The sequence below is a fragment of the Ailuropoda melanoleuca genome, chromosome 3, assembly GCF_002007445.2.
Source record: "Ailuropoda melanoleuca isolate Jingjing chromosome 3, ASM200744v2, whole genome shotgun sequence".
Taxonomy (NCBI): Eukaryota; Metazoa; Chordata; class Mammalia; order Carnivora; family Ursidae; genus Ailuropoda; species Ailuropoda melanoleuca.
The window spans coordinates 48,839,493-48,856,584 of NC_048220.1; the positions used below are offsets into that span (position 1 = coordinate 48,839,493).

A 17,092-nucleotide genomic window follows, 5' to 3' on the forward strand; every position below is an offset into this window, starting at 1 on the left:
TTTGCTTCTGCTATTTTTGTTGAAGCCATGTAATATCTTTTAGAGGGCTTTACGGATTTAACTTACTGGAAGAGATGAGTTGTAACTAAAGAGATTAGGGAATATCTGAGGGGTTAGAAAAGTTCTCTAATGTAGTAAGATTTATTTCCTTCAGTCAACCAACAGATGTGTTTGGGTGATTTCTGTACCTGCAGCAGGTAGTTCTGCCTGCTGAGCAGTGCTTGTTTCACATCTGTAATCACTGTTATCTGCTTTAAAAACATCTTGCCAATGGTTCTGTAGAATAGTTTTGATGATTGTGTGAAAATTTCAATGTATAAATAGAAGGTTGACTAGAAGTGATTGTAACTTGGGGTTAAATGTGCTATTTACTTATAGAAAAACTGCTTATATAAGAACTAGAGCAAAAGGAAAAATGTAGAGTGGTAGGAAGTGATGGTATTTATTTATTACCTTTGAGGTGGTTTGAGGTTGAGAGGAAGGTTAGGCTTGTTATTTGCTGTTCACATGACAGCACCTTCTGACCCTCTGATCCCCTTCCAAAATATTTTTAAAATTTAAAAAGGAACAAGGTAAAATCAACTTATCAATTCATAGTCTGATTATACAGCATACACTGTCTTCTGCCTGTTTTCCAGAATCTTGGAGTCATCAGAGGTGAAAGATATACAGGCTTTTTGTTTTTAGTATTTACTGTTGCTCTTAAAAGGTTCTTTGAAGGAGAAGTTTCAAACCATTAGCTAAAATCTCTGGGATTTATAGCTTTGTGTTTTTCCACTATTACTATTCATGGGTCTTAAAACCAAGGTACATTAAACAGTTCCATTTTTGTTAAAATAAGAATTCCATAGCTTTGTTAATAGATGCATTTTTTTCTTCAAGTGGAAAGATGTTAGGCTGTATTTTATATCTATTTTTAAAAAATTTTCAAGTATAAAGTGATGTTATAAAATTAACCAGAAGATGCCTTTGAGTTTCCAAAATAGCTTTGATGATGTATTCAAACTTTTTAACTTGAAATTTCAAGTATGTCTTATAGATTCTAAATTAGACTAGAAAAAAATCTCAATATTTCCAATGACTTGATGACCTTACTTATAACTTAATTATCTTTTTAACTAAATTTCAGTTCAGTTGATAATTTAAGCGCAAAACTGTGCATGGTGTGATCTCATTTTCATATTGAAAAGTAACATGTTACTATATGTATGGGAAAAGGCATCTGGATTGATAAATATCAAACTCTTAAGTACAGTCAAATTAGAGCGATAAGAGGAAACAATAGGTCTTGAAGTTTGTGTTTTCTTAAAGGACTTGTACGATTCTGGGCTAAACATCTTCAAAGGATGATAGGGTTTTTTTCTACTTCCTATTAGGAATCATTTCAAAGATTTTTAACACTTTTTTATATAGGATCGTAAAAAGATTTTGTTTGCCCTGGGCCACAGTCATTGGACTTTTATCAAAGTGCTACTTCTTTGTGAAGTGCATGGAGACCAGCAGGTAAAAGATCCTGTCTTAGTGTAAATCTTCAAAATAATTGTCTTCCTTGTACCAGCAATGGTGTTAATAGCAACTTTTGTCAGTTAATACTGCAAATCTCTCTGCAAGAATTAATTGATTGAAATAGATAAAAATATTTGCTCATGCCTTTTATAAGTTTATCATGATGTATTTTGTATATTGTGCAGTTCACTTGAAGTGTATGGTTCCGTGGTTTTGGGTAATACAAATATGTGCATCCATCATCACAGTCAATTTTAGAACATTTTTATTACCTCAAAAAGAAAACCTGTATCTTTTATCACCTCCTACCTCACAACCCTCCTCCCTAGCAACCCGCTCATCTACTTTCTATTTCAGCATATTTGCTTATTTCGGACGTTTCATATAAATGGAATCCTACAATATGTGGTCGCTTCTGTCTGACTTCTTTAACTTAGTGAAGTGTTCATGATGTTCATCCATTAAGTCACGTGCATCAGTATTTGTTACTTTTTATTGCTGAATTATATTCTGTTTTATGGATATACCCTATTTTGTCTTTTTATTCACTGGCTGGTGGACATTTAAGTTGTTCCTAACATTAGGTTATTTTTTGACTGTTACGGTAATTATGTCCTGCTTTTTTCCATTGACAGTATATCTGGGCAGATTTTCAAAATTAACGCTTAAAAATCTGCATTTTTTTTTATTGCAGTCTTTCAAAAAACACCATATATATTTTATGGATTTACTGTCATTTACTTAACCAGTCATTTTAATGGATGTTTTTTAGTTTTTTTCTTATTTTTCACTGTTATAAATAGTACTTCAGTAAATATTCTTCCACATTTATCTTTGTATGTGTGTTTCTGTAGTATAGATTTCTGAAAGTAGAATTGCTGGATCAAAGGGCATGAGTATTTATGGTTTTAGTAAAATATTGAAGACCAGAAGACATGTTTAGTCGTAGTTCTATTTGATAATAGAGGTCTTTTGTCAAGTTATTTGTGCGTTTATCATGTATTGGTAGTTAGCCAAGAAAAGCAAGTTCTCCTCGCTTGAGTTAACAGAGTATGTTAAAGGAAAAAATATTTTTGTGTTAAAAATAACAGAAACATATCCACTTCAAGGTCTAAGGTGATAAAATGGATATGCAATTCAGGAATAGTTATTACTATTTTACTTCTCTTTGAATTAGAGCCACCTACTAAGAACGTTGGTGGCTACTGTAAAAATGATAGGGCCTGTGTGGAGGTATTTCTGGTTAAAAAAAAAAAAAACTACTGGGTAATCTCAAACGGTGGCAGAATTATAATAAGTTATAATTTTCAGTTTCAAGCGGGGTCTCTCCCTGTTTCACCAGAATGTTCAGTGTTTTCTGTAGTTGAAGACACTGAAGGCAAATGGATCTAGACCTGAGCTCCAGTGCTGTGTCTTCTTTATTTTTTGGCATATAAATGTGTATATATTTAATATTTAGTCATCTTTATCAAAGCTATAAAGTAAGTTTTTGACAAGGTGACAATACAACTTGGGTTCTTTATTAGACACTTTGATTTTTTTTTTTTTAGAAGAAAGTTGTATGTGTATGTGTGTGTGTGTGGAGAGAGAGTGCACTAGTACTATTTGAAGTAGTAAAATTTTTGCTTAGTTTGTGTTAAAAGTTCATGAGTAATAAATAATTTGTGTTAATAAGTTTGAGAAATTATTAAAGTATAGTGCTTGGAGTCAGACTGATGTTTTTTGATCTCAGTAAACTGAGATTTAGGAAGAAATGACAAATGGATTTGTTATCATGTAGGGTGTTTATATTAATTGTTAGTGCTTTCTGTGGCAGGCTTCTTCTGTATCATATCCTTATTAGAAGGAGATTTCCTTGTCTTTCCAAGTGAAGACCTGAGGGATGGATAGTACTGTTTCCCAGGGTGTATTATTGCTGCTATATTAATATTGTTATACTGCATTAAATAATAATCCTCATTTCCTTATTGGGAATTTTAACTAATATGTTATTTGGATATCTGAAGTTCCCGAATAAAGAGCTTACTTCTTCAAGGACTTCTTAATAAAAACCCAGATTTCTGAATATAATTTAACCTTTTCTTGATTGCTTCATGTTTATAATTGTAACAGTGAAGCAAAATGCTCAGGACCTTATTGCCTCAATTACTAGATGGTATCCAAGTTCTTATCTCCTTTAAAAAAAAATTTTTTTTTCTCTTGTAAGCCTGGTAAATAGTATTTCTAATAGTCTTTGTGCCTGTTTGAATAGCCCTTTATTCCCACCTCGCTTCTAATTTGAATATGCGTAATGCGCATTGGGAACTCAAGTAACCTGACTGGTTAGATTTTTTTTTAAGATTTTTATTTATTTGGGGGCACCTGGGTGGCTCAGTCGTTGAGTGTCTGCCTTCAGCTCAGGGCGTGATCCCGGCGTTCTGGGATTGAGCCCCACATCAGGCTCCTCCGCTGGTAGCCTGCTTCTTCCTCTCCCACTCCCCCTGACTGTGTTCCCTCTCTCGCTGGCTGTCTCTCTCTCTCTGTCAAATAAATAAATAAAATCCTTAAAAAAAAAAAAAAGATTTTTATTTGTTTGAGAGAGAGAGAGTGAGTTAGCATGAGTGGAGGTGGGGAGGGGCAGATGAAGGGGGAGAAGCAGACTCCCTGCTGAGCAGGCAGCCTGACCAGGCTCGATGCCAGGACCCTGGGATCATGACCCCAGCCAAAGGCAGACGCTTAACGACTGTGCCACCCAGGCGCCCCAAGATTTACTTATTTTAAAGCAGGGACTCTGCCTTAAATAATCAGGAATCCCTTAATGCATGTTGAAGGAATTGAAATGGGATTTGGTAAATGTATTTAAAAAGATCCATGGGTATCTTTTCTAAATTATGCTGCATGTTATTTTTTAAAATTTCAGACTTAATTTCATTAATGTACTCTCATGAGTGATTATTGAATCTGTGCACGTGTGTTTGGTGTTTGTATATGTATATATAATAAATTGTAAACTTTGTCAAACTGTGTTGTATTCCTTTGATACAGTTTGAAATGAGCAACAATGGTTTAACTAAGAAGAAGTAGCTCACCTGAGCATTAAAGTTGCATATTGGTTAATATAGGGTTATTCTTAAATCATTTTGATCTTTTTTTGTTGTTAAACTAAAAATCTTCTTCAATTTTAGGGGGAAAAAAATAGTGGCTTTGATGTCCTTTACCATAATATGAAACATGGACAAATATCAACAAAAGAACTAGCAGATTTTGTGAGAGAAAGGTATGTATTTTTTTAATAAGTATTTTTAACAGTTCAAGTTAAATTTTAGATTATAAATGAGAAAAAAATTTTTGAGAAAGAGTGCATGCTCTAGTGGGGTGGGAGGGTGGGAATTTTTTTTTTTTTTAAAGATTTTATTTATTTATTTGACAGAGGAAGCGAGAGAGGGAACACAAGCAGGGGGAGTGGGAGAGGGAGAAACAGGCTTCCCACTGAGCAGGGAGCCTGATGGGGGGCTTGATCCCAGACGAAGGCAGACGCTTAATGACTAAGCCACCCAGGCACCCCTTGAGAGGGAGAATCTTAAGGAGGTCCCAGCATGGAGCCAGAGGCGGGGCTCAAACTCAAGAGCCTGAGATCACAACCTGAGCCAAAATCAAGAGTCAGATGCTTAACTAACTGGGCCACCCAGATGCCCCAGAACATTTTAGTTAGATTTGGTTTAAAATAATCAAATACATTTTTGAAAAGTGTATTATTATAGTTACATTTTAAAGCAGTGTGGTTATCTGGCATCTACACACTAAGGGCTGCATGTGGCTCCAAGTAGCACTGCTGAACTCCTGGTTTATATTCATTGTTTGTTAATATCATTGCAAACAATATAGTTGTAAATACATAAATAAATGTGATACAATAGAAAAATTGAGGAATTTTGTAGGATAAAATACTACCATTTCTGTAAACAAACATGTCATTAAACATACTAAAATAATTTGAAAAGTCTAAGGTTTTTGAATTTTTATAGTTTAATTATGTATTATTTATTATTTAGAATATAGTATTCAATTTAAAAACTTAAAAATCAACGTAATTTTGTTTGATTAAAGCTATTTTGTGGCTAGGCCCACTTGGTAGTTTTTATATGACCACACTTAAAATGTTTATCTTAGTAATATGGGGATGTGTGTGCGTGTAAGATTTTATTTATTTGAGAGAACACAAGCAGGGTGAGGGGCAGAGGGAGAAGCAGACTTCCTGCTAAGCAGGGAGCCCCATGTGGGGCATAATCCTCGGACCACGACCTGAGCCAAGGGCAGATGCTTAACCAGCTGAGCCACCCAGGTGCCCCAGGGATGTTTTGTCTTTAGATATAATACTCCATTTTGGGGGACACCTGGCTAGCTCAGTTGTTGGAGTATGCAACTCTCAGTCTCTGGGTCGTGAGTTCAAGCCCCATGTTGGGCGTAGAGGTTACTTAAGAAAAAAGCAAAAATAAAATACTCCATTCATTTAGTCTTTCAATAATATATATATCCCATGTCTGCTGTGTGCTAGGCAGTTGTCTGGATTCTGGGAATATAGGGCTAAAGATACAGCTTATGCCATCATTGAATTTACCAGATGTTAGGAATTGGGGAATAAGCTGTTTTATGTAAGACCAGTCCTCTCTTGGCTTTCACTTCTCTTTTAGAATTAAGAGGGAGTCCGGAAGCTCTAAGTGCTATGGATAAAGCTATCCTTCACTGGCTTCTGCATCATTATTGGCAGGAATAAAGAAAAGGTCTCAGAATGCTGCATTTCTTGGCATGTCCGCTAGCCTTCCTTCTCCCCCAGCACTTAAATCACTAACTATAACTACTTTGAAATTGTCAGGGCAGTTGTCATCATGCCTTTTAGCCTATTTATGTCAGTCACTCTAAGAAGTCCACGACTCCTGAGTCATCCGTTCTTGTGTAGAATCTAATCCCCTTTATGATTCTGTGGGCTCTAAGACAACCCCTCCTTCCACTATGCCTTTCCTATTTTAATGTTTTCTTCATAGCACTTACAACCATTGGTATATTTATTTATTAGTTTTTCCCTCCCCTCTAGAATATAAACCCCACAAGGGCAGGATTTTTTTTTTGGGGGGGGGTGCTGCTATTACTCTGTCTCTTGCATTTGGGAGAGTGCTTGGCTCTTAGTACGGATTTTTTGATAGAATGAGTCTGACTTTACTGCCCTGATCCAAGCTATCACTGTTGCTCGAACTGCAGCAGTAACTCCTGTCCTACCTGTCTACATTCATTCTTGTTCCCTTACAACTTATTTTCTGCACTGTAATTGGAGTGCTTTTTCTAAGTCACAGAGAGGTTTGTTACATCTCCTATTTAAAGTGGCCTGCCTGCATCTTGGTCTGACCGCAAACCACCTTTCAAGCTTTAGTTCATACCAGTCTCCTCCTTGTTCTTTCCTCTCTAGAGACATTACCCATTTTATTGAAAGATATCTTCCAGGCCAGGCTTTGTACATGCTTATTCCTGTTTTTGCCTAATTAATGCGTACTTATTCTTCAGAGCTTAGCAAGGTGGTCCTTTCTTCACAGATGCTCTTCCTTATTTCCCTGACTCGGTCAGAAACACCTGTTATAGTATCTCTGAACATCATATATCTCTTTGCAGTATTTATAAAATTTTGTAATTCATTTTTTATTTGTTTCTTTGTTCCCCATAAGAGAAAAAGGATATAGTATTCTCTTGTATCCCAGTGCCTAGTACAGAGCCTAGCACAATTAGATACTCCTGTTTCTTGAAGGAGTGAGTGAGAAAGAAGGGAAGAAAAGATAGATACATAAACATATAGTGTGCACTAAGGATTGTGCGTACATTATCTCATTTAACTATGAAAACTGTAACTCCCATTTTACAGATAAGGAAATTGGGGCCTAGAGAGGTTAATTTCCTGTCAGTCATTTAGAGTTTCTCTCCTCCCTTCATCCCCTCTTCCCTACTGGTCTGCTCCCTTTTTCCCTCCTCCATTCCTCCTTTTTTTCCTTTTTGTCTCTTCCTCCGTACTACCTTCCTCCTTCCTCTCTTCCTTCCAACAGCTTTATTGAAGTATAGTTGACATAGAGTATAATACACATTTAAAGTGTAAAATTTGATAAATTTTGACATATACCTACACTCATGAAACCATCACCACAATCAAGATAGTGAACATGTGCATCATCCTCTTTGTGATTCCTCCCTACTGTCTTTCCCCCTCATCCCTGAGCTCCCACTCATTTGCTTCTGACATTTAGGTTAGTTTGCATTTTCTAGAATTTTATATGAATGGGATTATACTTGATATACTCTATTATCCAGTACTTTCACTTAGTATAATTACGTTGAGATGATCATGTTGTTGCATATTTCAGTAATTCATTCCTTTTTACTGTTGAGTAGTATTCTATTTATGGAAACCAAAATTTATCCATTCGTCTGGCAAAGAAAGTTAGTTGTACCTATTTTTTGAACTTTGTATTAAGTATCTCAATTTAATCATATAGTGAGTATTCTTTTGTCTTCTTTTACTCAGCATGTTTGTGAGATTCCTTTTTGAGTTTAGTGTCATTTTCAGTGCTGTGTGATACTAAATTCTATAAATATGCTGAAATGTATCTATTACTATTGACAGACCTTTGGGTTGTTCCCAGTTTTTTTGCTGTTATAAGTAATATTGCTTTGAATATTCTTGTACAAGGGTTTTGCTATACATATACGTATATTTACATTAGGTATATACGCTAGAGTAGAATTGCCAGGTCATAGAGTTATGTATGTGTAACTGTAGTAGGTAATGCCAAAGAATTTTCCAAGGTGGTTGTACCAGTTTACACCAGCAGCAGCCTTGTTTCAGAGTTCTAGTTGTTCCATGTCCTCATCACCACTTGGAATTGCCAGTCTTTCAATTTGAATCATTCTGATAAGTAGTAGTACATGTCTCCCCCCCACTTTTCAGAAGTGTGTGTTATGCCACTTTGCTCTTTTGAAAGATCTACATCAGTACCTGTTTTTGCTAACCAAGAACAATCCTAAGAGGATTTTCTCTTTTGCAAAAAATAGCAAAATGAGAAAATAGCATTTGGTGTTTGTTTTGCAGTGAGCCCTTAGGGAGGCAGTGTGTATAGTGAGAGTGGTGCTGCCAAGCTCCTTCCCTGGGAACTATGCTCAGCATCTCAGTGACAATCCGCCATAGTGTTGAACTGTGTCTGTGAGCATCTGTGCCTCAGTTTAGTTTATATTGTGCATCTATTAGCAAGATGTGTCCTATGGTATCAGAAAAGCCTAAGAGGGGTTATTTTTTGGTTCTTGTAAAGCTCAAAAATTTTTCCATGTAAATTAATGGTAATTGCTTCTTTGCTTTATGCCATTTTGGCTTATGAAAGATTTCATAGGAAGGCTGTACTTTTAATTTAATTTAACTTAATTTTATTTTATTAATTTATTTCTAAAAGATTTTATTTGTGTATTTGAGAGAGAGAGAGAGTGGAGAGAGAATATGAGAGTGGGGAGGGTCAGAGGGAGAAGCAGACTCCCTGCTGAGCCCCTGCTCAGCTGAGCCCAGTGTGGGGCTTGATCCCTGGACTCTAGGATCAGGAACGGAGCCAAAGGCAGAGGCTTAACAAAATGAGCCACCCAGGCGTCCCCAGAAGGCTGTATGCTTAGATGGTGAGGGATACCTGTATCTCATTGTGATTCTGATTTGCATTTTCCTCATGGATGATGAGCTTGAGCATCCTTTCATGTTTATTGGTCATTTGCGTTTTCTCTTTTATGAAGTACCTGTTCATCTCTTTTTTTTATAAAATGTTTATTTGTGAGAGGGAGAGAGTGCACATACGCATGCGAGTGGGGGAAAGCGCAGAGGGACAGACTCCTCAAGCCAACTCCCTGCTGAGTGTGGAGCCCATTTCGGGGCTTGATCCCACGATCCAGGAGGTTAGGACCTGAGCTGAAACCAAGAGTGGGACGTTTAACCGACTGAGCCACCCAGGTGCCCCCCTGTTCATCTCCTGTGTTTTTTTGGTTTTTTTCCCCTCTTATTTTAAGAACAAACTGAAGGAGCTCTATATTTTTTGGGTGAAAACAGTCTGTTGATAAGGTATTACAGATTTATATGTAAATCCACTTGATTTTTATATATTGACTTTGTGTCTAGCAACCTGTTAGTCCTTGCATATTCTGATAATTCATCTGTAGATTGTTTTGGATTTTCTCTGTGTGTAATCATCTTGTACAAGTGACAGTTTTATATCTCTTTCCAGTCCTTATACCTTTATTTACTTTTCTTGACTTACCATACTGGCTAATACGCTCGGGTATAGTGCTGAATAGAAATGGTGATGGCAGGCATCTTGTCTTGTTCCTAGTCTCACATTTATTTCACTCTTGTTTTTGTTTTTTTTTTTTTTTTTTAAGTAGGCCCCACGCCCAGCGTGGAGCCCAACGTGAGACTTGAACTCACGACCCTGAGATCAAGACCTGAGCTGAGATCAAGAGTCAGATGCTTAACCAACTGAGCCACCCAGGCACCCCTCACATTTCACTCTTAAATATGATATATTTATTCAAGTTCTTTCTTTACTGTTAAAATTTGCTTTTATATACTGTTTTTAAATGTTTTTCTTTTTTAAAAAAATTATGAATGGATATTGAATTTGGTCAGATACTTTTCCTGTATCTATTAGATGTTTTTCTTTCTTTTTACTCCTCTTGTTAAATTTTGAATTACTTTGAATTTTGAGTGTTAGATTAACTTTCCATTCCTGGTATAAACCCAAGTTGGTAGAGATATATTATCACTTTGATATGTTGGTGGATCAGTTTGCTATTTTATTTAGGATTTTGGCATCTATATTTGTGATCAAGATTGGCCTGAAAAATTCCTTTATCTAACTGTCCTTAGATTTTGGTGTCAAGATTAGTTAGCCTTATAAAATGAGTTGAGTATACCTCATTTTTTTATTCTCGAAAAATTTTGTAGAATATTATAGTTTCTTCTTTATGTGTTTCATAGATTTTGCTAGTAGACCCATCTGGGCTTGAAATCATCTTTAGGAAGGTTTCAAATTACATACTTAATTTCTTTAGTAGTTATAGGACTATTCAGATATTCCAGTTCTTCAGTGAGTTTGATAAGTTATATATATGTATACACACATGTATATATATGTATATATATACATACACACAGAGAGATATGTAAAGATTTATTTACTTATTTTAGAGAAAGCTCGCACATGCGTGAGTTGGGAGGAGGGACAGAGGGAGAGAGAGAGAAGTGGACTCCCTGCTGAGTTGGGGGTGGGGGGCTGGCTTGATCCCATAATCCTGAGACCACGACCTGAGCCAAAATCAAGAGTCAGCCGCTCAACTGACTGAGCCACCCAGGTACTGTGATAAATTATATTTTCAAGGAATTTTTAAATTTCATCTACATTTTCAATTTTTTTTTTCATTTTTATTTTAAGTAGGCTCCATGCCCAATGTGCGTCTTGAACTCATGACCCTGAGATCAAGAGTTGCATATTCTGACTGAGCCAGCCAAGCACCCCTTTTTATGAACTTTTTAAATACCTGCTAGATCTATATTAGATGTCCCCTCTTCATTCCTGACATTGGTTATTTGTGCCTTCTCTATATTTTATGATCAGTCTCATTCATCACTTGTTGGTTTTAATAGTTTTTATAAAAAAACAACTATTGGCTTTGCTGATCCTTTTTATATATTTATTTTCTATTTCATTAACTTTCTTTTCCTAATTGCTGTTCTTTTTCTAACTTTGAGATGGATGTCTGACGATGATTTTCAGCCTTTTTTCATTTTTCTTTTTTTTTTAAATATTTTATTTTTTAAAGTAATGTATACACCCAACATGAGGCTCAAACTCACAACCCCAAGATCGAGAGTTGCATGGTCCACCAACTGAGCCAGCCAGGTGCCCCCATCTTTTTTCATTTCTTTTTTTTTTTTTTTATTTTTTTTATTTTTTATTTTTTAAAGATTTTTTTTTTTTTAAAGATTTTATTTATTTATTCGACAGAGATAGAGACAGCCAGCGAGAGAGGGAACACAAGCAGGAGGAGTGGGAGAGGAAGAAGCAGGCTCATAGCAGAGGAGCCTGATGTGGGGCTCGATCCCATAACACCAGGATCACGCCCTGAGCCAAAGGCAGACGCTTAACCGCTGTGCCACCCAGGCGCCCCTTTTTTCATTTCTGATACATTCATTTAAGTCTGTAAATGTCCCTCAGGCATGGCTTTATTGTGCCTCACTAGTTTTGAGTAATAGAATTTTCACTGTATTTAGTTTAAAGATACTCTAAGTTTCCTTGTGCTTTTTTCTTGCCTCCCTGGGTTATTTAGAAGTATATTTTTAAATTTCCAAATATGTGTCGATTTTTAAAGATATATTTTTGCTTATGGTTAATTACATGTAGTTAGAGAACATACTGTATATAATTTCAGCATTTTGAAATATGTTGACACTTGGATTATGGACCAGGGTAGAGTCAATTTTGGTAAATATCTGCATGTACTTGAAAAGTCTGTGTTTTGCATTTGTTGTCTATGTGTATTTGTTAAGTTTGTGCATTCTTTTATTCAATTCTGATGTATCCCCACTGGTTTTGTTTTTTTTTTATCCTGCGCATTTTATCATTTCCTAAGAGAGTTACATTGAAAATCTCTCATTTTGATTGTGATTTTTCTGTTTATCCATGTAGTTCTGTCAATTTTTGCTTTTATGTATTCGAAGCCATGTTAGTAGGTGGATACAGATTCTTTTTTTTTAATTGACGTGTAGTTGACATACAATGTTAACATTACTTTCAGGTGTACAGCATAGTGATTCGACAACTGTATACTTTATCCTATGCTCATCACAGGTGTAGCTACCATCTAGTACCATACAGTGCTACGACAGTACCTTTGACTGCATTTCCTCTGCTGTACCTTTCATCCCCATGACTTATTCATGCCATCAGTGGAAGCCAGTACTTCCTGCTCCCCTTCACCCATATTGCCCATTCCCCCTTATCCCTCCTGTTACCTTCCTTCTGGCAACCACCAGTATGTTCCCTGTTTCTTTAGGTCTGTTGATGCTTTTTTTGTTTGTTTTTTCATTTGTTTTGTTTTTTAGATTCCACATATAAGTGAACCATATGGTATTTGTCTGACATTTCACCTGCTGTAATCCTTCTAGGTCCATCCATTTTGTTGCAAATGACAAGATCTTATTCTTTTTTATAGCTGGCTGAGGAATATCTGTCCATCCATCCATCCATCCATCCATCCCATGCATCCATCCCACATTTTCTTTATCCATTCATCTAAGAATGGATGCTTAGGTTGCTTCTGTATCTTGGCTATTGTAAATGATGCTGTAGTAAACACAACGGTGCATATGTCTTTTTGAATTAGTGTTTTTGTTTTCTTTGGGTAAATACCTAGTAGTGGAATCACTGGATTATATGTTTTTATTTTTAATTTCTTTGAGGAACCTCTATAATATTTTCCACAGGGGCTGCATGAATTTACATTCCCACCAGTAGTGCATGATGGTTCTCCTTTTTCTCCACATCCTGACCAACACTTGTTATTCCTTGTCTTTTTTGATACTAGCTATTCTAACTGGTGTGAGGTGATATCTCATTGTGATTTTGACTTGCGTTTCTCTGATGATTAGTGATATTGAGCACCTTTTCATGGGTCCATTGGCCATCTGTAGGTCTTTGGGAAAATGTCTAGGTTTTCTGGGCAGATACATTTTTATAACTAATACGTCTTCAGGTGAATTGAACTTTTTATCATTGTGTCCTTTCTATCTCTGGCATTGTTTTTTGCCTTGAAGTCTACTTCGTTTTTTAGTGAAGTGTCATCAGTTTGCTTTTGGTACGTTTTTGTGTGGTATACGTATTCTTTTCTTTGTTGTGTCCTTATGGTGTAGTGTTTGTTATTTTTAAAGGCATTTTTCCTTTATTTGGAGAATTTAGTCTGTTACATGCAATATAATTGTAGATATTTTTGGGTTCAAATCTCTTGTCTCAGAGGTTGTCAAACTTTTTGTGTAAAGGTCCAGAAGGTAAATATTTTAGGCTTTGCATGCCATCTGATCTCTGTTGCAGCTATTCAGCTCTGCTGTTTTAGTACAAAAATAGCCATAGCCAACACATAAATAAAAGAGCTTGGCTGTGCTCTAATAAAAACTTTATGAGAACAGAAATGGGCCATATTTGGCTGATGGTGCTGTAGGTTGCCAAACTCTATGCTATTTTAGTATTTGTTATCTATTTATCCTATTTGTATTGTATTTTTTCCCTCTACTTTCTTGCTTTTTGGTCTTTAAAAAAAAATTCTCTTTACTTCTATTAGCTTAGAAGTAATACCCTCTTCTTCTTTTCTTTTAGTGGTTATCCTAGATTTACAACAAAATTAAGAGGAACATGTGGAGATTTCCCATTTGCCCCCTGCCCCTACACATGCATAGACTCCCCCATTATCAACATCCCCCACCAGAATGGTATATTTAAAACATTTCTTTCTTTTTTTTTTTTAAAGATTTTATTTATTTGACAGAGACAGCCAGCAAGAGAGGGAACACAAGCAGGGGGAGTGGGAGAGGAAGGAGAGCCCGATGTGGGGCTCGATCCCATAACGCTGGGATCGCGGCCTGAGCTGAAGGCAGATGCTTAACGGCTGCACCACCCAGGAGCCCCAAAACATTTCTTTTAATTTCTTAATTTTTAAAATTTTTATTTAAAAACATTTTAATTGAAGTACAGCCTACATACAGATTTATATTAGTTTCAGGCATACAGTGTAGTGAATTGACTATTCTGTACATTAGGAAAAGCTCACCGCTGTAAGTGTGGTTACATTCTGTCACCATACAATTATTCCAATATTGTTGACCCTGTTCACAATGCTGTACTTTTTATACCCATAACTTATTTATTTTATAACTGGAAGTTTGTATCTCTTAATCCCCTTTACCTATTTTGTCTATATCCCCCAAACCCTGGAATATGGTTTTTTTTGTTTGTTTGTTTTGTTTTTACCGAGGATGAACCTATATTGACACATTATAATCACCCAAAGTCCATTGTTTTGACTTGAGGTTCACCCTTGGTGTTGTACATTATACAGGACAAATGATAATGGTATGTATCCATCATTACAGTATTATTTTCACTGTGTTAGGAATTCTTTGTGCCCTTTTTCACTGTTTTCATAGTTTTGCCTTTTCCAAATGTCATATAGTTGAAATCATACAGTATGTAATAGACTTTTCACATTGGCTTCTTTCACTTAGTAATATTGCATTTAAGGTACCTTAGTGTCTTTTCATGCCTTGGTGGCTCATTTCTTTTTAGTGCGGAATAATATTCCATTGTCTGGATGTACCATATTTTATCCATTTACCTATTGAAAGATACCTTAGTTGCTTCCGAGTTTTGGCAGTAATGAATAAAGGTGCTATAAACATCTGTGTGCGGTTTCTTGTGTGGACATGTTTCTGTCTCCTTTGGGTAGATAACAAGGAACTCCATTGCTGGATTATGTGGTAAGAGTATGTTTAGTTTTGTAAGTTAACTGCCACACTGTCTGCCAAAGTGACTGTATCATTTTACATTTCTGCCAGCAATGAATGAGAATTCCTTTGCTTCACATCCTTGATAGTATTTGGTTTTCTCAGTGGTTCAGACTTTGGTCCTTCTATTAGGTACGTAGTTGTATCTTGTTTTAATTTACATTTCCTTGACACGACATATGATGTGTAGCATCTTTTCATATGCTTATTTGCCACCTTTATATCTTTTTTAGTGAGATGTCTGTTAAGGTGTTGGCCCATTTTTTAATCTTGTTGTCTTATTGTTGAGTTCCAAAGGTTCTTTGTATATAGGGATATACAGTCTTTTTTCAGATGTGTCTTTTGCAAATAGTTTCTCCCAGTCGGTGACTTCTCATTTTTTGACATTGTGTTTCACAGAGCAAAAATTTTGAATTTTAATGAAGTCCAGCTTATCATTGATTTCTGTCATAGATCTTATCTTTGCTGTTTATCTGAAAAGACATCACAATATCCAGGGTCTTCTGGGTTTTCTGTTATTATTTTCTAGGAGTTGCATGGTTTTGCATTTCACTGGATTTTTATTTATTTATCTATTTAGTTATTTTAGAATTTTATTTATTTGAAGGAGAGTGCGTGTGCATGCGCGCATAAGCTGGAGGGAGGGGCAGAGGGAGAGGGAGAAGCAGACTCCCTTGCTTAGCAGGGAGCCCAATGTGGGACTCAATCCCAGGACCCTGGGATCATGACCTGGGCCCAAGGCAGATGCTTAACCGACTGAGACACCCAGGTACCCACTGGATTTTTTTTTTTTTAATTCTAGATCATTCCAGTATCTACTTTTGAGATGTTAGGTGTCAGTAATTATTGCTTCTTTAAAGGTACCATTTCGTGGTGGGAAGGGTTTAGCTGCTTTTAAGATTTTCTTTTAGTCTTTCATTTTCAGCAGTTTTCACCTAGGTGTAAACATATGTCACCTAGGTATAGACATAGTTTTACTATGTGACGAAATATAGATTGCTTTTTAATTATACTCTTAGGGTTTGTTGGGCTACTTGGATCTGTGGTTGATATCTTTTGTCGGTTTTGGAAAATTATCTCATTATCTCTGGAAATAATTCTTCTGACCTGTTTTTTTCCCTTTACACATTAGATTTTTTTACTTTGTCCTTTCTCTGTTTTCCATTTCTCTTGTCTGTTTTCCATTCTTTTGTCTCTCTGAGCTTTATACCAGGATAGAGTCTCCTCACTTCTCTTCTGGTTTAATGAGTCTCACTGTAGTGTATTGAATCTGCTATTTAACCTCATGGGTTGAGATATTAAGTTTTGATATTGTATTTTTCATGTATAGAATTTGTGTCTTTTTTACAAATTTGCTGTGATTTCCTTCACTTTTTAAAAATGATTTCCATTTCTCTACTGAAATTCTTGATTGATTGATTGATTGAAATGCACTCTGCACCCAACATAGGGCTTGAACTCAGGACCCTGAGATCAAGAGTCGTGTGCTCTAGTGATTTAGCTAGGCAGGTGCCCCTGAAATTCTTGATTTAAGGTACTATCTCCATGAAGATAATATATAAACTCATAAAATCTAAGCTTTATAATCTCAGCATTTGGAACATTGCTAATTTGTTCTTCCTGGTTTTGGTTCATTTGTCTTATTTGCTTATGTGCCTCATGGTTTTATGAATGTGTGTAAGACATCCATACAGGATCCAGTATTAGGGTTTGAAAAAGTACAGTTGGTAGTTCCTTTGAGAGCTTGCCTACTTAGGCTTGTCCTTACTCATTGAGTCTCAACTTAAAAGTATGGGATTTCCCATGCTTCCCATCTTTGGTAAGCCTGAATCTAGTTTTGCCTCCCTTACCCTGTGAGTCTGTGAAAAACTGTGCTCCTCTTCTTAGTCTCAGCTCCTGCTTCTAGATGCCCCCCCCGCCCCCACCAGGGAAAAGCTGACCAACGTATTTGACTGACTTCTCTGGATATCCTTCTCTTAGATCTTGGCT

General features: G+C 36.2%; 1 protein-coding gene across 1 annotated transcript in view; it reads left to right on the forward strand.

Annotated features, from left to right (window-relative positions):
- Positions 1 to 17,092, forward strand: part of FCHO2 (FCH and mu domain containing endocytic adaptor 2) — a 114,065-nt gene that overhangs the window by 9,197 nt on the left and 87,776 nt on the right. The window contains exon 2 of the mRNA XM_034656344.1: positions 4,671 to 4,762. Coding sequence (XP_034512235.1) covers positions 4,671 to 4,762 — 92 coding nt within the window. The remainder of the gene's footprint in view (positions 1 to 4,670; positions 4,763 to 17,092) is intronic.